The 24,257-nt window shown below is 35.9% G+C and overlaps 2 protein-coding genes across 3 annotated transcripts in view; one reads left to right on the forward strand and one right to left on the reverse strand.

Annotated features, from left to right (window-relative positions):
* The window catches only part of LOC140146427 (uncharacterized), a 28,261-nt gene extending 22,524 nt beyond the window's left edge, over nt 1-5,737 (reverse strand). Inside the window, 3 exon segments of the mRNA XM_072168271.1 lie at nt 669-776; nt 778-989; nt 5,657-5,737. Of these exon segments, the coding sequence (XP_072024372.1) occupies nt 669-776; nt 778-953 (284 nt within the window). The 5' untranslated portion in view covers nt 954-989; nt 5,657-5,737.
* Nucleotides 5,738-5,970: 233 nt separating this feature from the next.
* Nucleotides 5,971-19,956, forward strand: LOC140146428 (coiled-coil domain-containing protein 74A-like). Of its 2 annotated transcripts, none has more exons than XM_072168273.1 (9): nt 5,971-6,059; nt 9,802-10,326; nt 11,224-11,271; nt 12,089-12,145; nt 13,215-13,344; nt 14,716-14,902; nt 16,023-16,135; nt 16,467-16,514; nt 18,052-19,956. In XM_072168273.1, exons 2-9 carry the CDS (start codon nt 9,984-9,986, stop codon nt 18,188-18,190), a joined length of 1,065 nt encoding a protein of 354 aa, XP_072024374.1. In that variant the 5' UTR covers nt 5,971-6,059; nt 9,802-9,983; the 3' UTR covers nt 18,191-19,956. The 2 variants fall into 2 exon arrangements, with proteins under 2 accessions (XP_072024374.1, XP_072024375.1); XM_072168274.1 differs by having other exon boundaries at nt 5,981-6,054.
* Nucleotides 19,957-24,257: the final 4,301 nt, after the last annotated feature.

A 24,257-nucleotide genomic window follows, 5' to 3' on the forward strand; every position in this document is an offset into this window, starting at 1 on the left:
TTTGAATTTCGTTCTGGTGCACCAGAACGAAATTACAACGTATTGTCTATGGAGCAGTGTAATACACATAATCATGCATAACTCATAAACGCAAAAATCAGAATCAACTGAAATTTTGGGAATATGCTTTTTCGTGGATATGTCCTGAAAATGTCATAAAAAGAGGATGCTAGGATCACGAAATACTCCTTTAATTATGGGTGAGCAATTTTGGGCTGCCAATGATGGATTATAATTTTACTTTTGATTTACTTTTGTTAATTTTTTAAAACAACAAAATATGTTTGTAACAATGATGGTTTTATGTTTATGAATGACTGATATGATTTTGTTGACCTGCAAATGACAAAAATCAATGCACTTGCCCAGTTGCCCTGTTCTGGATGGAAAATTAAATGGAGTCTGGATAACCTAACCCCGCAGGACAAACACACACAAAATAGGTGTTTTAAATGTTATTTGTACCTGGTTGAATCGCTCAATATCAGACACTGTTCTCCCATGATGCCCAGGGTAGGGTGTACAGACAGCCAGGTATGGGGACCTCTTCCACCAGAGTCAGTAACTGCTCGGCCATCATGCTACTCTCTCAAATATCATGATTCATGAAATATCTTAGAAAATTATGTTTTACAGATTATGCATTTTGCTTTAAAATCACACCATACCTATCTTCAGAAACTGCTGAAAACCTGAGCGGCGACACTCTAGGAGTCGTATCTTCTGTCCTGACACCAGCACCTCCAAGCTTTTCGATCACAAGTGGACCAGGATTCCAAACCGAGCGCCATGTTGGATGGATTGGTGGCGATGTTCAGGTTAAATTGGAGCTGGTTCTGTTGGTAGGTGCCAGCATCCGGTATAAAGGGTGTGGTTGATGGTATCCAATGGTTGCCTCCTGGAATGGACCCAGGAGGAGCAAAGTCCAGCTGTGTCCTTCTTATATCAACCATGGCCGTTGTCTATCCTCTGTACCTTGGGGATTACTCCTGAAATAGCATTATTCACAAATCACGAGAAAATGTAGTTAAGGGCGCATGTCATGAACTGGGCATAAAAAGTGTTACACACACTAAAATGTCAAAAATCATATCGATTTGTATTCAACTGAACATAACTTTTTATTTTGTACATATTATGTATAGGAAAGTATACATTTTTAGGAAGTCTACATTACAAGGATCTCATATGTGGCAAAAACAAAGTCAATATTCAGGGTGGGTAAAATTTATATAGGGTGTAACATAATAATTATTTAAAAATAAATGCAATTTGTTACACCCTGGTAATTTTTTCCCCATTGATGAATAAGTAAAAACAGATATTGATCTAGAAGGATGTAACCATGGCCTTTCATTAAAAAAAAATCTGGGGGCTGATTTCATTGTGGTTAGAACATACAGGGTGGTCAAAATTGTGTATTTTTACCAGGTAAAAAACAAGTTTTCAAGCTATATAGTCCCTTGAAAGACCTGTTTATCTGATGTGTGATTATTTACCATCTAGATAAGTTTAAAAATCACATTTGCTTAAGTTTCCTTCTGCTTTGTAGAGCTAGTATTGAGAATACAGGGTGATCCATTAAGCGGAGATGATTTTTGTTGTGCGATGACCAAAAAATCCATCTTCTTCATAATACATTGGACTTTGTTGTGTGGTGATAAACAACACATATTAATCTTGTTTTATATTAATCATTTCTGCTCTATTTGGTTATCAATGTTCCAAAACCTAGAAAGGAAGTATGAACAACGTACACAAAACCCCCACAGAAAATGGGTCAAAATGAAGTTAATTAACAGTCAATTAATTAATTAATAGGTTGCATAACATTCAAAACTGTTTATATCATGAAATAGATCTAGTATCAAGAATACTATGTATGAAATTTGTGGTTCATGCTACTTGTACTTTTCTAAATACAGCATTTCAAAGTTGCTTCCTTTTTTGCTTTTTGTGTGTAATTCCTATGGTGTGCGACGTCCTCCCATGCGACGTCCTCCGATCCCCCGCAACCCACTTGGACATTTTGACCCCCAACTCGCTTGTTACTAATCCAAATGAGCTATAAATGGTCTTAAATGAAGGGGGACCTTAAGGCAATAGAACCAAATTATTCTTTTTCTGCTTCTTCATCTTTGTGAGTACCGTATCAGTTTGTTGGATCTGAGAAAGAACCTTTTATTATTGGAAGAACCAAATTAGTTCTATCTTTTGATCGACCATCAATGCTAGATCGATCAGATATGTTAATGCAAAATTTATAAAAATAGGCCTACCCCCCTCCAGTGTCGGTTTTAAGGTGGTGTTAAAGGCAAGGTTTAAGGAAATCATGAATTCCAACATTTTTGCACATATATGATATTTCCAAAACATTTCTCAAGTGAGTTTGTACTTATGTAGGGATAATGGATATGTTGGCCATGTTATGAAGGTAATAAAACCGTTGCCATGGTAACCAAGCAGTCGCTTGGCTTCTGACCAATCACATTGAAAGTTGTTTTTTTCCTGTTTTTTCGCAAATCACTTCATTTGTCCCAATAAAAGTATACTCACATGTTGAGGACTCATGTTCCTGCGCACCTCCACTGATTTTCCCGTAAAAAAATCCCAGTGGAATTCCCCTGTCAAAGTGAAATTTTTGTTTTTTGGCCACAGATTCCATATTACTTACAAACTTTTTACGGGAAAATGAGCAGAGGTCATTCGTGATGTTCTTATTTGTGGGTAACTTTCTTTTTATTTGTTTGGACATGTGCAATTTCAACCGTATGAGGGCAGTATCCAGGTCTGAAATTTCTCGGTCCCTGGAGAGCAATAATCAGAGGAGGTAGGGTGCTGAAAACACTGCCGAAAATTAAAAAAAATTATTATCTTCTTCTGTGCCAAAGATGAAAACGATCCATAGATGGCTAGCCTATTTGAAATTAAATATTAATATAAATTTAAATTTGAATATTATAACAATTTACAATACCGGTACCGGTACTGGACAGTGGTATAAATAAAGCAAACTAAAATTAACTTAATCTTAAAATCTAAATTTGTATGCAATTTTATTAAACATGAAGGCCAAAACTTGAGTTTAAATGCCAAAAAATTTAGCTAAAAAAGAACAATGAATATACAATAGGGTGTGATTTTTCGGTAATTTTGTGCCCGGTACCCGCACATTTTTCGGGAGGTAACCGGTACCCGAAATTGCAAAGAAATTTTTTTTCGGTTTTGTAGTATCCTGGACGTAGACCTAAATGCTAGGATCATTCATGGTTGACCTAAAAAAAATATTAAAAAAATTCCATGATGTTTTGTGTTTTTAATATGAAAATTGATAATTTGTACATTCATGTCATTGTCATACTCTATTAATGATATCAAAATGCACATGAATACAAATTATCAATTTTCATATTAAAAACACAAAAAATCATGCAATTTATTTTTATTTTTTAGGTCAACCATGAATGATCTTAGCATTTAGGTCTAGGTCCTAGGATACTACAAAACCGAAAAAAATAACTTATTATTTTTTTTTTTTTTTTTTTTTTAATTTTGGGCACCCGGGCAGGGTATTTCTTGCTCGAGAACTCTAGCCAAGAATTTGCTCACCGATAGCTTCACATTCTAGGCTAGAGACCATTGCATTCAAAATCTAGTCGGATTCGCTGAAGCATGACACAGTGTAAAGCAATGGAAGTTCAGAAGTAAACACAGCCGATCACGACAGGCGATTGCATCAAAAATGTTGCTAAAATTACACTTCAGCAAAATTTTAGACTGTCCAAAATACGCCAATCTTGCTCAAAAGATACAGTTGACTCATCGAAATAACTTTCATCCAATTTTCAACATTAACAGAATAAATAACCTCCGGTGTAAAAAATTGCACCGCTGTGCACTGTCCGACCGAAAAAGCTAGAGTGTTCGAGTAAGGTATTTCCTGCCCGGGTAATGTAATCTCGGGCGGGTACCAGCAAGCCCGCCTGAAAATCCCTGGCTTTTTAAAATATACAATGTTTTCAATATTTTGAAGCTCTTCATTATTCATATCAAAAGGTTTCAAACCTCTACCAAAATCGGAATCACTGTTTGTCTGGGGGTCAAACCCCCACCATTTATATTTTCCTCAACGGACAACGCTTTTAAGACAGACACCCTTTTTATCAAAATTTGAACCCCCACCCTTTTGTAGACTTGTTTCAAGTCCTTTGGTGTCCATAGACTAGTTGGTGAATGTAAAATTCATGGAAGGTTTGCCACATCTTCCAAAATTTTCCATTTCTTTCCAAAGTTTTGAAGTTATTTATTATTCTTTCAAAATAATTATTTACCATCCTAACCAATGCATATGTAGGTATGAAAGGTGAATTCAAATTTGCCATCAAACCACATCATTTTATACATCAAATTACAGCCCTTGAGTAAAGAAAGCCAAAACCGTTTTGTCTTTCCATAGCCATGATAGCCTACATCCATGTATGATTGATAGTTCATGTATACGCGCTATATAACGGCGCGCATGATTGGTCGAGAGCCGGGCATAAACAGCGTTTATGCCCGGTGGCCCGGATGTGCGATTGCAGTGGTAGGGAGAACGAACGAAATTCATGGTTTTTAATTATGTTTCTTGTTATTTTTTGTTAATATTTTGATGAAATATGAATCACAAAATGTTCTGGTATGTATGAACGGGCAAGCGGCCCCTCGGGCATAAACAACCGTTTAGTCATGAAAATATATGAATGAACCCCATGACCCTAACTAATGTAAACATGGATGATGTGGCGATCTTTTCTTTTAGACCACCCAAGCTATATAGGGTTAAAACTACAAATTTATCAAATTAAACTTTTGCATCAAGGTTAAACATGTTTTTAGCTATACAAACGTACCTTTTATTTCATCAAACAAGCTTTATTTTGTTCCAAAATCCATCTTTTTATCGCTATTTTGGACGTAAAAGAGCTAGTTGCAAAACCGGTGATGCCATCTCCGAAACATTAGCGTAACACAAGCGCTTGATGTACGCTCGTTTTGGCGGTAATTTACGCTAGTGTATCAGGCATTTTCAAGCGCGTTTGACAGTTTTTTACTGCCTGACACAATTCTGCAATTCAAGATGGCGAATTTCTCGAAAAACGTAACATATTTTGCTGGGAAAATTCTTCCATTTCACAAATTCTTCTCATTTGATCATCTTTTCATGTGACGGAAGTGATGCTGATTTTATGAAGGTATGTTTTTGCTTTTTTGATTAGTTTTTAATCGTTTTTTTTTGACAAAAACTTCCTAGCTGAATAGCTGTTTCACTTGTTTTCAAAAAAATATTTTTACTTTGTTTTTTACCCCATAATTTCCCTCGTTATTCGAAGCCCTGCCCTCCTTCAAATACATTAAACCTTGACTTCAAAGTGTTTGACAACTGTTTAACCTTGATGCAAAAGTAAACCTTGATGCAAAAGTAATAATTTAGTCCCTATAAAAAAGGCTATATAGCGAGGGTGGTCTAAAGGAAAAGATCGCCGATGATGTAAACATTGTAGTACTTCATGTTATCAACGATCTGCACAATCCCTTTTGAACTCTTATTACTTATCAAGTAATTCATGTTATGGTCTACACAACCGTGTATTTATTTAGCTATTCAGAGACTTACAATCAGGTGAAACTGACTGTCATTTTCGGGAAATACGAGTTCTGCTCCTTTCAAAACCTCCACCATTTTGTAGCAAAGGTCATTTTGCGGTCATGTTGATAAACAGTGTCATTCAATAATATGTTTTAAATGTTTCCTAATTACCATTTTTATTTAAAATTATGGCAAAATTAACACAAATATAATAAAAATTACATGTTAAATAATATTTTTAATTCCAATAAATACATAAAAATGTTTATTTGTGTGTAATTAATTAAGTTGATTAAATAATAAATGACAAAGGTTGCTTGGGTCATCAGTCGCCGGGGCAACCACTCATTTGCATATCAAGGAGAGCCGAAAATATTTTTATTGGTGCATGGCTACCGCATAGAGGTGGGTTACTGCTTCGTGAGGTACGGTAAGAAATATCATATCTTTGTATTAATCTGTGAATACTATGAACCAGGAAATTATGGTAACTTTAAGTGCTAGATACTTGAGCCATACAGTCTTTGAATTGTGTTTGTGATTCATGGATTTGAGCTGGACGCCGCCTGGAGCATGGGAGAGAGATACAACCTGATTGACAACAACATGATGATGGATCAAATTAGCTCGAGATACTCTAGCTAAAATACAGGTTTACATTTACTATCTTACATTATCTTGCTGTATTTCAGCTAGAGCTCCAAACGACAAGCTTCCGGGTTTTTGGAGAACAATACTGTTACGTAAGATGAAGAAGAAACCCGCCTCGAGCCCGCCCTACTCATTATTTCATTGTACTTATTGCAATTTGCCTCCACACATTACGTAATCAACACAAAGCTTTTGTGAGGATTAGTGAGTGGATAAGAAATTGACAGTGGAGGATACGAAGGACACGCCGATTGTTAGTTGTCAATCATGAATTGCAGCAACGTATTAATATTTTACTGCATGGGCATTCCGCAAACACCAAGACAAATTAATGCCGTATTTTTCCAAAGATCATCTCATATGAAGTAAGCTGAATGCGATCTGTACTTTTGTAACATTCCGATCGCTTTTGATCACCTATTATCGGCGAATTTGCTTGAAAACACGTGAGTTCATGTTGTGTAAACATAATTAGCATAGACACAAATGAAATTACGATGCAATACAATGCAATTTGAATGCGCAGCAGATCTATAGAAATAACGCTGCCGGTTTTATGCAGAATTAGACCCTGTCTGGATCAAATGAATGTCAATGATGATACATTTGTACATTGTAGATCAGCAGGCCTTCGTTTTTAAGGAGCTCAATTGCTCCAGAACTTCTACACTGTAGGCTACAGCTCTCCTTAACAGCTCGCGTCAATTTAACATAGTTGGTAACCCATGCTTTAGAAACGGTGCCGGTGGGTTTGAAGTAGTACAAGGAACTTATACGATGTCCTCATTCACAAACTGATACTATCTGTCCATCGTATAAGACTGTTACCGCACGGCAACTGGTTGAAGGAATATTACACAGTCAAGAATAGGCTCCATCATTTTTTTGTTCTGAACCCTCCCAGTCTCCCAAAACATCAAAACATCAAAAGCGTTGCACTTGTCCTTTTTCATATAACGCAGACAAAGTAGGGCCAACTTGCCTAGAAATGGTCAAATTTTGGCAAGAAATATCTCTGTGTAATCCTATGTAAGTCCCATATCACATCGTTATCGGCGATCGAGGTTTTTTTTTTTCTGAAGTTTGGTTGGTACCCACCAGCGTCATGCATGTGACGTGACACGGCTGAAATAAGCGACCGAGAATCGGGGATCGTTAAAACGTCAACAAATTTCAAAACATAGAAAGCAGTTAACTTATTGGCGAGCGGTCCGAATTTTGAGCCATAAGTTTACGTGGTGAACTAGGTTTGAAGGGTCCTCAAAATGCCTAAAAATTAAGGGTGGGTTTGAAAAATTCTTGGTTAAAATGTGTGTCCAAACCAAATATAAGCGTGGTCACTGATAAAAAGGGTGGGTTTAGAAATCAACAATTGCAATCGCAAAGCTTAGTGTAATTTCCGATTGAATGACACTAAATCATGAAACCCCGGGCATGAAACACAAAAAAATATTGAAATGCCATTCTGTTTGGTCATCTAAAACTTCATATGTAATTCTCTTTGGATGCAAGTCTGCACCTCCTGGACCACCATAACCAATTATCATCTAAAAAATCTATGAATGATCATTTGATCAGTAACCATGCTTTAATAAGGGTGGGTTTCAGAGTTTTGGTTTAGACTAAGGGTATAAAATAAAAAGGGTGGGTTTGAAATAAAAAAAAGGGTGGGTTTGTATCACCACTGCCAAGCATAGTTCACCACGTAAACTTGTATGGCTCAAAATTCGGACCGCTTCGCCATTTAAAAGTTTACTGCTTTCTGTGTTTTGAAATTTGTTGACGTTTTAATGATCCCCGATTTCCAGTCGATTATTTTAGCTGTGTCACGTCACGTGCATGACGCTAGTGGGTACCAGCCAAACTTCAGGAAAAAAAAATCACGATCGCCGATAACGATGTGATATGGGACTTGCATAGGATTACACATAGATATTTCTTGCCAAAATTTGACCATTTCTAGGTAGCTTGGCCCTACTTTGTCTGCGTTACATGAAAAAGGACAGTCTTAAAGGTCCACCGTTGTTGGCCTGGTCAACTGGCAGGTTTATGCAGGAACTAAATACCGTACCAACAATTACTGAATGTTTATACTAGGATTTGGGCAGTTAACCTTGTCCTTACATATCACTATGTTCTTTTAGATGGTCAGGACCTTTTATTATCATGGATTATGTTATGCTATAAAATGCTAAGCTTGTCTAACATTTTATGAATAAATCCAGATGTGCTGGTACCTCTTTAAGTAAGTAAATGTGCAACGCTGTTGATGTTTTGATGTTTTGGGAGACTGGGAGGGATCAGAACAAAAAAAATGATGGAGCCTATTCTTGACTGTGTAATATTCCTTCACCACACTGCCGTACGGCAATAACCTTATACGATGGACAGATAGTATCAGTTTGTGAATGAGGACATCGTATAAGTTCCTTGTACAATTTTAAGCACATGCCGTTCTTCTCTGAAAAGTGAAGCCGAGTGCAGTATTATTATTATTATAAGTATATTCATCACAAAATTTTCAAGTAGTCTATTTCTCATGGAAATTATTAAGTTTGAAGAGGTATATAATAGCAAAATTGCTTTCGGATGCGTTCATTTTTCTTGCGGGTTAATGAATTTATATTTGCTTGTATTTCCAAAATTTTTAGTGATAATTTTGTAATAAAAGCAGCAAAATTTGTGTTTTTTCTTCTTGTGTATACATGAAATTGGTTAACCCTAACACCAGTAAAAACCACAAAATACCACAATGAAAAATTCTGATCATGCATGCATCCCAGGGTCTCATGATGATGCAATCACCTAAGTGTGATATGCTCACGGAATTGCTGGCGGGCAGCAATAACCCGTCCAGCTACCGGTCCGCGATCGTGTGCGTTGCATGCGGGGGTCAAAGGTTCAAATCCCGGGGGTGCCAAGTCAAAAATTCTTCTTCTTCTTGAAAAATTTGGATCTTCTTTGACTTCCGATATCAAAAAGCATGGGTCAGTGTTAGGGTTAGGTAAGATGTATTTTTCCAGATTAGAGTGTCTTCTAACCCTAACACCAGTAAAAACCACAAAATACCACAATGAAAAATTCTGATCATGCATGCATCCCAGGGTCTGCGATGACGCAATCACCCTAAGTGTGATATGCTCACGGAATTGCTGGCCGGGCAGCAACAACCCGTCCAGCTACCAGTCCGCGATCGTGTGGTTGGCATGCGGGGGGTCAAAGGTTCGACTCCCGGGGGTGCCAAGTCAAAAATTATTATTCTTCTTGAAAAATTCGGATCTTCTTTGACTTCCGATATCAAAAAGCATGGGTCAGTGTTAGGGTTAATTAATGAACGCGTATTACTTTTTGCTCTACAAACTAATGCACTTGCGCTGATGTGGATGCGTTTAATGCACTCAAGATTGATTCTCACAAATTTGCATGAACTGCGAGTGTATACATGTACATTGTAATGATTGTAAAATCTGACCTCATTTTTAATTTATTTTCTTTTTTTTTTCATTGTATCTCTTCAACAGAATTTCATCAGATATTGAGTCATCTTACAACTATGGATATGGAATAAAAAAAAGGAGTAAAAACGCTGATAGGATACGCATTCTGTTATTTACTAGACGTAATTGTACCAGCCTTTCCAAACCTTCAGGATTCTCAATTCTGTGGCCAAATTCTTTTTGTTTGTTTTTAACCTGCGAATCGAATGGATACACTTCCAATGACGTCCTCATCCGTCAGTCTCCCTCCTCTTCAAAATCTTCCACAATGGCCACGAATTCACACCCTGGATAGGGGACGATATCCAAAACCATTTGTTAAGGACCAAATCCAAGTCTTGCCACCCCCACCACACTATAGTGGACTGCGCCAGAGCCTGCCAACAGACATTGAAAGTGTGGACACTTCCATTTCTACAACGGGGGATATGGATGCATTACAGAGAGTGTCGCACTTAGAAAAAAGTATGGCATTTTTGAGAAGACAACATGAAGAAATTTTAATAAGTTTACATAGTGAAATAGAAGCTCTCAAAAGAGAAAATAAAGGTATGTACAGCGATGTGTACATTGTTATTGATATGAATTGAGAATACAATGAAGCCAAAGCAAAGCGTTAAAAATATTCTAAATTTGACATATTGGATTGTTACAATTTAGAGACCACATACGTTACACAAGTATATTTTGATGAATCCAAGTGTGTGAAAATATTGGATCCAAAAAATAATAATAATAAAATGGGATGCTTTTTTTTACGGCCAATATTTATTGGTCTTACTATGAGCTTTAAAATATTGAGCTCAGTTCAACTACATGTCTCTTCTAATAGCTCTACCAATTAATATGGACTCAATTGATCTATTTATAGCTAAAATAATAGTTTCTCGATCATGAGAGCTCAATAGGCACGCAATGACAATTGCGTCGGCGTACAACGCCTACCACACACGCTTTGGGTAGCGCTGCATTTCCTGTGCCTGCACAATCGATCGCGCTATCGTGTCATTCCACTAAACTTCTGACATTACGCAGTGCACGCAGTACATTCACACTCTCATGATCGAGAAACTATTATTTTAGCTATAGTATTTATTAATACAGTGTTCCTCGGGCGATCTGAAAAAGTCTGGCCAATCCAATACGCATAAAAAGCTTGAAAATTAACATGGTGTCTGCATGTATGTACATTGTAACACAATAGTGTTATTTTCAAGCACAATTGCATTGAACTGAGAACACAACATGATTTACCTGTACTCTTGGCACAGTAATTCATCAGTAACAATAAAACAAAAGACAATGGCTGATTAATTTGCAGGGCTAAAAGAAGCAAAGGGCTGTAATCTGGTAAAAGGAATAAAATGAACAGTCAGTTTGCATATTGATTATAATAATTATTATTGGTTGTAAAATGTTATTCTTCTTCTGTTTTGTCACTCACAGAATTACATTTTAGAGTTATAATGGCTAGAGGAGAAAGTCCGAAAAAAGGTAAGGAAGAAATCTGGTAATTTTGGATCTGCTTTTTTCCTCAGTGGAATTAAATAAATCCTGCTATATATACATTTTTTATTGTGCTTGTCACACCAAGGTAGTTAAATGTCATGTGGTAAATATTGCGCCAAGGTTGTAAAATCTCACACGTCATCAGAATAAGTTGTTGTTCCAATGCCCTCCCCACCCACACTTTTTAGATTCTCGAGCGCACTGGCTCAAATAATCATTGGTCAAAGTGAAGATTTTTAGTCGGCAAGTAATAATTCTGTTGCAGTGCCTCATCACACCAAGCAATTCCAAATAGTTGATAGCAGCCCTGATTGACAGGTTGATTTGAACCTCAGAAATTTTAAACTAACTTGTAATAATTGCAAAAGTATAATACAATAAATTTATTCTGTTACAGTTTTTTATATTCTAAATTCATATAAATTATAAATGCGTCAAGATGCAAGTCGACTGCTTTGATGAGCAGCTAGCAGTCGTGTTGGAATTAAACATTTTTTTATGCGTAGCAAAATTAGCTTTCATTGCGTTTCTCTTGGTATATTCACATACTACAGTGTGTAGGGCATAAAAATGCTACTCAACTCCAAAATTGTGTAGCATTTTGCTACGCGATACCAGCTATTTCCAACGCTGGCAGTTAGATGCTAAGGTTCCTTGGAATGCAATCATAACTGAATTGCTTAACAACTGAACATATCATCATGACAATTAGCTTTGGCTGTTTAGTGATAAAGGTAAAATATATTCTGAAGATAGCCATTTTGTCAATTACTTTCACATAATTTGTGTGTCCTTTTTACAGAATCCAGTAGTTCATCTCTTAGTTCTCTAGATGCAGACAGTAATAGCCACTCACAAGGTAAGCAGCAATTTATGGCTTCAAAACCTGGAAACTAGGCCCAATCGTCCTGAAGCTGTGCATATTTGACACTTGGATCTCCCAATTGACTCCTAATTTTTATTCTGAACAGTTGTTTCACTGATTTTTGATTCGCAATAGTGTGAAGAACTATTAAAGAAACACAGAAAGGCTTAAATATAGACAATACTTTTCTTCCAACTGTTTTTAAATCAGTTGGAAGATTAATCTAAACCCTGATCGGTTGTAATATAACAAGATGGTTTTGCAACATTGACTGGGCACTCCCAACATCTAGATTACATCCTTACTCTGAAATGGCATGGGTGGGCATTAAACATAATTATATTATCCTGTGAATCAAATTGAAATCAAGGGTGAAAATAAACAGGCAACAGGCCATGTTTCAGGCCTGTTACTTCAAGTCTATTGGTAATAAAAGTCACCACACCAGGCTACACTTTTTGTCCTGAACCATAGCCCATCACCATACAGTCTACATTATTAAGACATCCAGGAAATTGAAGATGATGAACCAAAATGAAACTTCTCTGCAATGTGAGGTCAGAATTTGAGCTACTATAATTATTGAATGGAGGCTATTGAACTTAAAAGGGCATTTTGTGATCCACAGCCTCATCCCCCCATTTTTCTCAAAAAAAGTTGAGATTTTTATACCACTGGAAACCTCTGGCTCAAAATGTTTATGTACCAACAATTTCTTGCAGATAAATTCGTTTAGCAAAAATATTATCAAATTTTAATTTTGTTCTGGTATACCAGATCGAAATTACAACAGTGGTCTATGGAGCCGTGTAATACACATAATCATGCATAACTCGTAAAATCAGAATCATCTGAAATTTTGGGAAGAAGCTTTTTTTTTTGGATATCTACTGAAAAATGTCATAAAAAGAGGATGCTAGGATCACGAAATCCTCCTTTAAATTCTGACTGTTATTAAAACAAAAGTGAGTCCAGTTTTGTAAAAATGAGTCCCAGTCACAACTAAATTCAGGTGAATTGAATCCTTACAATTAATGTTTCTCTCTTCTTTCTCACTCTGCAGCTCAAAAGTTAGATCAAGTCAAATCAATGTTTATGGAAGAAAAGATCAAAGAATTAAACGGTGCTTTACAAGAATCCAGAAGTCGCAACGCATACCTACAGAGGTTACTCAAAGATGCTGTCGACAAAAGGTAATTATAAGTCCCTCATTGTATGTATACAACATGATCTGATCCAGTCAGACTAAAGGAGATCTACCGTATTCGTTCCAATAACCGCCCATGCCCCAATAAGCGCCCACCCAGCGACTTTGCAACAAACACAATATGAAATTATTAACCGCCCATCCAATGTTGTCAAAATTCTTCCAGTAAGCTTACCTGTCGAATTTACATGCATCAAAAGTATCCAAAATGTGCACCAAAATTAAATTATGACGCTATTTCATAGTGGGCAGACGTATAGATATTAAAAATACTTCACAATAACCACCTGCAAATGCCTTTAAAAGGCCAAGTTTGAGGATTTTCTAACTCAAAATCGTATTTTCAGGCGGCGGCCATCTTTGTTAGTGCGCCCTCAAAAACATTGTCAATATAATATTAATAATTATATATACACACTTTGTGAGGGCGCACTAACTGTGAGTAACTAAATACTTTCAGACGGTGATTGATGACTAAAAACAATGTAAAAAATAAGCGCCCACCCAAAATGACTTTGTTAAGCGCCCTGGGCGCTTATTGGAATGAATACGGTAAATGAAATTGAGATGAGAGATGAGAAAAAATTAAAGGAAATGAGCGTACAAAAAGCTCATAAGTTTGCAACCAAGTATGCCAGGGACTGTGGGATTTCAACATCAGTAAGCTTAGGTTTTGTCCAATTTTCAAAATTTCCTTCTTTGGTCTGAGTGTATCAGATCCTTTGGTTTGAGTGGATCAGATTGTATCACATACATGTATGAAGGAGCCAAATACACTCAAATTCTCTGTACATGACAGTTTTGTGTTGGCTCCTTGTTTACAACAGAATATTTAATTGAGGTTCTATTAAAAGTGCAAGTATATATACATGTACGAACACATCGGGCAAGTTTTAAAAAGGTTGTTTCTCGCCTAGATTTCCAATTGTTTATTGGAGCCAGTAATTGATTTTAGCCCCACAAGGACAGACTCATTAAACATAACTTTGAATCACTTGGTGTGATGTTACAGAGTACAAATATTATTTGTGAAATTGTGCAATGTGCATAGCGACTGGTCCAAACTGGATATGGGATGGCTTCAAAACCCAACCACCTGTCCCTGCCAGCACCCTGGCAGAAACTGAAGTTGGGCCTGGTTTGTATTGTACAGTTAAACCGGCAGTTTGGTTTTAAAAGCCGTTCCGAATGAGACAAGTGATCAAGAAGTTAGTTTAAACTTTTTTTTTATGCATTCATTCAATTGATTTGAATGAGTAGAGAGAACACAAAATACTAACATAATGGGGGAAAACTGTATGATAAATATGAAGAATGCTAACCTATAATACATTATCTTGTCTTCTTCCGTTGACAGTTCATCCGTCCATGAGGCTGGTCAACAGACAAGTCCAGCTGGTCAGCCTCAGCCACTAATGCCCATCAGTACCAATCCACTCCAAGTACAGAAACCGTCCGACCCCAAACCAAGATCACCTACGTTACAGGAGTGTGAGATCATCATTAGACATCTCAAAGACGGCAATGAAAGACAAGCACATGAGGTGAGATTTCATTGATTTTTTCAGAGATTTAAGTTTTCAATTTTTTTACGGATTTCGGGCTTGTTTTTTTTCCGGACTGGAATTTTTTTTTTTGATTAATATTTTTTTTTTTCATTTCTGGAATTGGATGGTGATATTTCATCATTAAAAGAGCAATTTTGGTGATACCCTCATAGCCTATTCCCCCAATTTCTTGTTTCGCCCGCCACATTTACATGGGTAGTGGTAGGCCTCTTTACGGTGATCAGCTGGTAATAGGCGAGAATTAGGTAGGGCGAGATGGCCGAGTGGATAAGGCGTTGCGCTGCCGGGATGTACGATCAGCGAGGGTTCGAGTCTTGGACTTGCCTTAGGTGAAAATTCTCTTCCCTCCCAAAAAGTTTCTATATGGTCGGGAATCCTTCAATTAAGTTCAGTTACATCACAGAATTTAATTGTAGAATTTCTTCTCAATCCCATACACTGCTTATATTTAGCATGTGCAGATATAGGTAGTGTATGTGCGACGTACTTGATTCGGAAGTCACATAAAGCCGTTGGTCCCGTGTACAGGAAGAGTAAAACCCTGTGCATGTTAAGTGTCAGAGCTATTCGAAAAGAGAAGGCGGACCATCCCCAGTGCTGATGTCTGCAATCAGTCCAGGATCGTGCATAGGTAAATTGTGCACGTTAAGCCTGTGCGACAATACTCAAATTGAGGTATGCACATCTATATAGGAAGAAGAAGAATTATTCGGTTTTTGTAACTCTGCATCCAAAAAGTCAACTTACACCCGCTTAAATTGACAAAAGTGCATACGCATCAGTCTTCCAATACGCAAAATGTTGCTCGCGTAGGTGCTGTGCCCAGCTGTGTGTGTACGCCATTCTATATCAATCCATGATGTTTATGAGCCAAGCTATTAGTCGAGCTGATCATGGTATAGGTAACTTTGACATTGATACACTCATGAATGGAAGGTGTTTTTAAAATGAGCTGTTTTCAATTGAAGCCTCCAAATGTGATTGCCAGAAATTTCAAATGAGACAAGTGTACCACCAGCAATAATTTATATTTTTTTAGAAACCTCATCATTATGTTTTAATTTTCACCATGTCTTGCCTTCATTGACTTTTGCAGTTACTCAGGTTAAAGTCAGATTTACGAGATGTTCTATACTCCCATAAATGGACGCCAGATGCCTACTTACTTGCCAAAGCATACGTGGCTGAAGATGAAGAGCAACAAGCAGGGTGAGTTTACTGTTTGACTGATTTCGCTCCTTACATACTAAGACCAGGGCCTGGGGGTGGTTCCCACTGCATCAGGTTTTGGGGTCTTTTATTAGCACAGTAAAATCACGAGGGACTCCATATTTTTCATTGGAGATTAAAATGTGATAACCGTGTCAGAATTTGTGTTCAAAGACCCAAAAATATTGTATAGGACCCAATAGTTTTCAAATTTTGCAGATTAAGGGGGTCCAACTGGCTGGACTCCATATAATTTTTGGACCAGAGTGACTGATTTGACTCTTACATTCGAAGACTAATAATAATTTTGTAATCTATTTTTTTTATCCAGGGATAACAAGTTGCCTAAAATACCACTCAGAAACTCAACCAGAAAATTGTAAGTAGAATTTGACTTTATTTCCCCCGCTTATAGCAATTTGAATTAAAAAAAAGAGAGCTTTTCAAAAGGGACAAAAAACTTTTCCCGCAGATTTTGAAGACAGTTAAAGTGAGTGCAGTTCATCTGTGAGGCTGTAAGAAGGCCGTAACAAAGTCAGCGGAAATCACTGTCACGTTTGATAACTCTACCGTTTGTCATTCAAATGCGTATAGCTTAGTAGAATAAAGTTACTTTGTTAAAATTGCAAAAAAAAATTAAAATAAAAAAATTAAAGAGTACATACATGAGAACGCTAGAATCCTTGGTGTGATGACACCACATTTAGGTTTAGACAATTGTGGGACAATTTACTAACCCATAAAAGTAATTTGGGCCTGAGCAGGGACTGCCATTTGAAAATGAGAAAAGAGCTGTAGAATGCTCTTCTGGTCTCTTCAAGAAGAGCTTTAAAAGAGCTGTTTGCACCTGTGCCCATTAAGGGATCTAAAATGAGTTTATTATGTTTCGACAGTATTTTTTGTGGGACATGAGAGCACCTCAGACCTATCGAATTGCATTCTGAATCTGAAGCATGTCTTTCTGATATCAAATAATTTTCATTTTTGAAAATCACAATATAATACAAATTTTATGACAAATTATAAAATTTGATATTTTTCAAATTTTTGATATATAACAGTCCTCGAAGTAAATTATATAAATCTAATGACATATTCTTAAAGTGTATGTAGCAGGGAGGAAAAGCCGACGGTCAATTGAAAATTTTGACCTTTCATAGTGAAGATATGGATTTTTTCCCAAAAAGACCTAATTTTTTTTGTGTTTTGGGGAAAAAATCCATATCTTCAATAATGAAAAGGTCAAAATTTTCAATTGATCGTCGGCTTTTCATCCCACCTACATACACTTTAAGTATAAATCATCAGATTTATAAAGTTTACTTCAAGTACTGTTAAATATCAAAAATATCAATTTTAATGATTTGCCATAAAATGTGTATTAAATTGCTAATTTCAAAAAATCAAAATTATTTGATATCAGAATGACATTCTTCGTATTCAGAATGCAATTCGATATGTCTGATGTGCTCTAATGTCCCACAATAAATACTGTCCAAACGCTCATACCCCAGCCCTTAAAGCATAAAGAATTTAATGAGTCATCTAGAGGAGCTATAAATCGCTCTTGCAAATGCAACTTAAGAAGAGCTGTAGAGGAGTGATTGCTCTAGCTCCTCTCAAACGGCAGTCCCTGCCCGAGTAATAGCATTGCTACCAAACTCAAGGTGAATCAAGGCTATTACAGTTGAAATTTATGCGCCCCTTATGGAAAACATGACCGTAATCTCCCACACAGGGGGTATAGATTTCAAATGGAATCACCCATTCTAGTAACCCCATTTGAAATTTGCATTCCCTGTGGGGAAGATATAAGGTCATGTCTTCCATAGGGGGTGTATGGATTTCAACTGGAATAGCATATTGTTCTCTTTCATCAATTAAATATGTTACATTTTTGTCATTTCTCATTCCAGACCTGAGGCTGCATTCACCAAAGACACCTTTTCACTCCCACCACTCAAAACCACCATGGGTAAGAAAGTTGCGGAGCGACAAAAGAGAGTAGACGCCGTCAAAAGAGCTAGACAACAGAGGAATGAGGTCATCCTTTGACCCTGTATTAATCCCAGAGGTCATAGGTCATATCATGTATATTTTATAAATAAGAGGGTTTTTATTATTTTGTATCTCACATACAGCGGGATGTGTTTGAAATATTGTCACATGTTTTGTCCGGAATGTTAAAAATAAAAATAATGTTATGTGGGTTTATCACAGATTCCAGTTTTTAGTATTTCAAGAAAACCTTGCTTTTAGAATTTAAGTAAAATTGGTTATCAACACTGCATTTTGAAAATAGTACAAAATCTGCTTGACTTATGGAAATACTTTTGAACCCTTTTTTAATTTCTCTTGAAATCTGAACAATGCAAATCCTTCTATCTTCAAACTTTTTGTTTAAAAGACACAAAATGGAGTCAGTGACCGGTATTCATCGTCATCCGCATCACATACTGTCATATCTGAAATGGCTGCCTTGTGTGATGTTTATTATCATTGTTCTATTTCATATGAGCATGTCCATTCTTTTATGATTGGACATGGATTGTAATAGTGTAATATTACCTCAAAATTAAAATATCAAGTTAATTTTACAGTGTATATTATCACAATGAGGTGGCGATGATAAAAAGAAATCACACAAGGCAGCCTTTTGAGATACAACAGTATGTGATGCTAATGTTGGCATAACATGCTCTTGAAACCTTAAGTCCAACAAGAAACGGTATCATACATTAAAATACTAACATACTGGTAAAAAATACCAGTAGATTGTTATTTGATTATTGATACATTGGTTGAAACGGATGTATCAGGGTGCTGATATTGTAGAAAATTAGTTTTCTTGTAAATCAGTTATATGTAGATCTTGTTTTTGGAGGATTGTATTTGTTTAAAACGAGACAATGTTTGGGATACAAGAAAAAGAAGACTTGTTTAAAACAATTGCTTTTGCTATTATTGTAATTCTAAACCTTAATATTTGTCGTAATCATTGTTACAGGAAAACACAGCAAACACAATAATGTTTTTAAAAATGTTATAAACGTGTTTATGAACACGTTTTGATTATGGTCAAAACGTTTTAATAAACATGGCAGCCTGGTGGTTCCACCCCAGAAGTCATGTACTGTTCTGTGCTACTACGACACATATTTGTACTTCTAGAATACAAACTGCTATAACTATAACTTATATGTGACGCGATCAAGCAAAATCAGTCGGAACTCAGAAATACTGATTTAGAGATATAGCCAAACAAAGAAATCATTTTCTTTTGTTTCCTATTGTTTTGGAAACTCTTAAATTGTTCATATCTTTGGAACTGGTTGTTCAATTTCAAGGGGGTTTTCTGCAAAATCCAGCTTTGTAAATGCTTTTTACTATCCTATAAGAAACTGAAAATTTAATATTTCCGAGTTACGACTGATTTTGCTTGATCACATCACATATAAAAATGTATAAGGGATGGGCCTCAATAGTGATCTTATGGGCTATTCCAGTTGAAACCCATACACCCTTGTGGCAGACATGATCTTATTCTCCCACACAGGGGGTGTAGATTTAAAATGGAGTCAACCATTCAGGTAACCCCATTTGAAATTCACGCTCCCTATGTGGCCTATAAAGGTCATGTCTTCCATAGGAGGTGTATGCATTTCAACTGGAATAGCCCTGTGGTGGCACGGCATGCATTTCCACCTGACAAAAGTTTCATGCTGCAGGGTTAGGTATTATAGTTCAGTTCAGTACAGAAAAATGAAGGTATAAAAGGCTAAAACAGCCTTGTACTGGTTCAGTGAATTCATCAAATATGTATTAGTATGGCCTTCATTTAGGGAATTTAATCTAAAAAAAAAGTAACTCAGCCGTTATAAATACACCTGTAACTACTAAAGTTATCACAATAATTCTAACACTTTGTTTGCAATGTCAATTAAACAAATGCACCTTTGAAATTCAAAATTTCAAAATATGCACAATGTTTGTTTCTTTCTATGTTAAATTCAGTAGATACAATTATTAAATAGTTCTGAAGCTATCAAGATGTATAACGGTCGAGTTACTTTTTGTGAGCTCTTTAGAACTGTTACATATAGCTATATATATTCATTTTTAGCATATAATATCTGTCTAAAAAAAGGCATTATTTACTTGACAGTTCAAAATATGCTATTCCAGTTGAAATCCATACACCCCTTATGGGAATAGCCCTTAAGGGGGTGTATGGATTTCAATTGGAATAGCCTCATAACAGTTGGCTATAGATAACACTGAAATCGTCTCAAACAAGCAATTTTGATGCATAACTTTTGTATCAAGGATACAATTTAATTGATTGTAAAGGTCTATAATATAAATCATGTTCATAAAAAGAAAGTGTAGTTTTCAATCTTTTTACAGCGTGGATAAGAAATTCTGAATAAAGTGAATTTAATATGATATATTTGTTTATTTGTAATCAATAATGTGAATATGAAGTAGAAATATTTGGTACAAATAGGTTTATATTTTGGATATGATGAGATTCCCAAAGAGATGAGACCCAAAGTGTACCAACTCAGAATTGCATCGTGCGAATCGCTATGGTAACCCGCCATATTGGTTTGTCACCAGAACAGTGTACTTCCTTCACTTGTCAGCTTTTAAACAAAAAATTTTCTCGCAAAAAAATGGGTACTTTCTCGCTTTGTGGATTCCTAGTGAAACAATAATTTGCATCTTCAAGCATAGAGCGTTGCAAAGGTTTACACACATTGACATGGCATGGGCTTTTGGCACCACAAATTACTTGCACAACTCTAACAAGCATGTACTTTAAATCCAAAGTTAAGGGCGCATTGTCGAAGTAATCTGGCGGTACCTTCCATGTGCGATTCCCAAACATGGGGGTATTGGTACTCTTGGTGAGATTTAGAAATGCAGGACTTGAGTTTTAAAGACTGTGTGATGTATATATATAGTGCATCTAAAACACACACCATATTAATTTACTTACATGTGCAATTTGTTGTATAGCTTTTGTAACAGCGGCCAAAAATTTTGCATTTAAGTTGGTATATCTTCCTGACAGCACTCCTAAACAGAGAGTATTATAATCGCCTGCAATTTTCAAAACTCAAGAAATGGTCCGTTTTGCTGTTTCGTGAAATTATTTTGAAAATGCGGTCACATCCAATATCCTGAAATATACATGTACTAGAGGTCAAATGAGGTCATTGGCAAATAGGCTGAGATGTGTCCATCACTTCCCAGTTGACAAGACTGTCACATCAGAATGGACTATTCCAGTTGAAATTCATACACCCCAATGGAAGACATGACCTTAATCTCCTACACAGGGGGTGTATATTGCAAATGGAGTAATCCATTCAGGTAACCCCACTTGAAATTCACACTTATTAACTTATCTTATTCCCTATGTGTGACAATCCAGAGTAGTGAGACAATCTTAAGGGCTACACCCTTCGATAAATTTGACTATTTTTGCACTTTTCTCAAAAACTAATAACACACTGATAACAAAAGTTATGTATATTATAGGGGCAAGGAATCCAATTACTACACTGGCATTTCAATGACGCAAGACATGTGGTTTGTTATTTATGATAAGTAATGAGGTACCGCTAGGATGTACCTCATTTCCTATCATATACACTGAACCGCTTGTCTTGAGTCACTTTTTTTAGTTTTTGAGAAAAATACAAAAATAGTCACAAATTTACCACAGGGGTGTAGTACCCCCTTAATGTAACACATTCTATCAGCACATTCTTATATTTTAAAGTCCCGACTTATCAATTGCACCAATGTTAACTTCCCATCTTCACCCAATTTGCATAAAGCAATATTTTTTTTCTCTGGTAAAGTTTGCCAAAACTGTATGTAGAACTTCCCAGCAAACACAAAAATGTTTTTAAAATGTTTCAAACATTTTGGTTTTGGTTGAGATAAAAACGTTTTAATAACATTATTATGTCGGGTTATATAAAGATCATGGAAGCGTTTTGTATAAAAACACACTACAACACTATTTTTCAAATGTTTTCAAAATGTTATTGTAAAATATTTTTTGCAAACATTTTTGCCAAATATTTTGTCAACACTTATGTTAGAATATTTGTAGTACATGTAGGTTATCAACATATGTTTTTGAATGTTATGAAAACGTTTTATACCCTTTATGTCATTTATATAATCCAACATTTAAATGTTTTCTGGCAACCTTTTCTAGCTTTTTGCAAATTGATGTCAAAAGGTTTTTTGTTTGTTGGGTTGCACATAGCATTGATAACTTAACTAACACTTTCCAGCTTATAAATATTTATGTTCCTAGCAGTAATAATTTAAAACTAGATACTGAAGGATTACACTTGATTAAAGCTTGTACAGAACAAAATATGTGTGTATTAGTGTGTCTATGTTTCTTTATAGATTGTGCTTTTTATACACCAATCCGACTAGGCCATTACTGCGGTGTCCCCGACGTAAAATTGTGGTGTCCCAAGGTCAGGGATTCCATCAATTACTTGTTAGTGTGCTACACAGAATTGTACACAACAGTGATTTGCAATACACGATCAAGAATTGAAAGTGGAAATGAATGAATGAATGAATGAATGATGATTGAATGAATGAATGAATGAATGAATGAATGAACGAAATAAATGTCCCGCACTGGTACATCTCTCATCTGTGGTTCTTGTCAGTAGAGGGCCAAATACAGTAAACACTTCTCAGATTGGTGTTTAAAAAAATAACATCATGGTAGTTTATCAAGGCTTAGGCTAAACGCGTTCGTTTTTCTTATCATGTCCATTCTGCATTTCCTTGTTTTTTTTAAGTTTTTTCCTGTAAAATGAAATTGGGAGAATTATTTTCAAGAAAATTGTCTTGATTCGATTATAGGTAGAAAACAATTGATATTTGTATTTTGTTTCACGCTCCCTATGTGGCCTATAAAGGTGTAGGTTATCAACATATGTTTTTGAATGTTATGAAAACGTTTTATACCCTTTATGTCTTTTATATAATCCAACATTTAAATGTTTTCTGGCAACCTTTTCTAGCTTTTTGCAAATTGATGTCAAAAGGTTTTTTGTTTGCTGGGTTGCACATAGCATTGATAACTTAACTAACACTTTCCAGCTTATAAATATTTATGTTCCTAGCAGTAATAATTTAAAACTAGATACTGAAGGATTACACTTGATTAAAGCTTGTACAGAACAAAATATGTGTGTATTAGTGTGTCTATGTTTCTTTATAGATTGTGCTTTTATACACCAATCCGACTAGGCCATTACTGCGGTGTCCCTGACGTAAAATTGTGGTGTCCCAAGGTCAGGGATTCCATCAATTACTTGTTAGTGTGCTACACAGAATTGTACACAACAGTGATTTGCAATACACGATCAAGAATTGAAAGTGGAAATGAATGAATGAATGAATGATGATTGAATGAATGAATGATGATTGAATGAATGAATGAACGAAATAAATGTCCCGCACTGGTACATCTCTCATCTGTGGTTCTTGTCAGTAGAGGGCCAAATACAGTAAACACTTCTCAGATTGGTGTTTAAAAAAATAACATCATGGTAGTTTATCAAGGCTTAGGCTAAACGCGTTCGTTTTTCTTATCATGTCCATTCTTCATTTCTTTGTTTTTTTAAAGTTTTTTCCTGTAAAATGAAATTGGGAGAATTATTTTCAAGAAAAATTTCTTGATTCGATTATAGGTAGAAAACAATTGATATTTGTATTTTGTATATCAACTGTGCAAATGAACCCCAATTTTATGCTGTGTACTTTTGAACACTTGCAAAATGCCATCTTAATTAAGTTTTTAAAAAGTAGAAAATTTTTTTTTCAAACTGCCAAGGCTTTCAGACAGCATTATTATTTTAGCCTATATTAATACTCATATCTACTGCCATCAAGTAGTTTGTCAATACTTGTATCTACTACTGATATCAGGTAGTTTATCAATGCTCACATCAGCTGCTGAAATCAAGTATAGTTTATCAATGCGCAGATCTACTGCTGATATGAAGTAGTTTATCAATACCCACATCTGCTGGTATCAGGTAGTTTATCAATGCCCACATCTACTGCT

Source organism: Amphiura filiformis, chromosome 2 (genome assembly GCF_039555335.1).
Source record: "Amphiura filiformis chromosome 2, Afil_fr2py, whole genome shotgun sequence".
In the NCBI taxonomy this organism is placed as follows: domain Eukaryota; kingdom Metazoa; phylum Echinodermata; class Ophiuroidea; order Amphilepidida; family Amphiuridae; genus Amphiura; species Amphiura filiformis.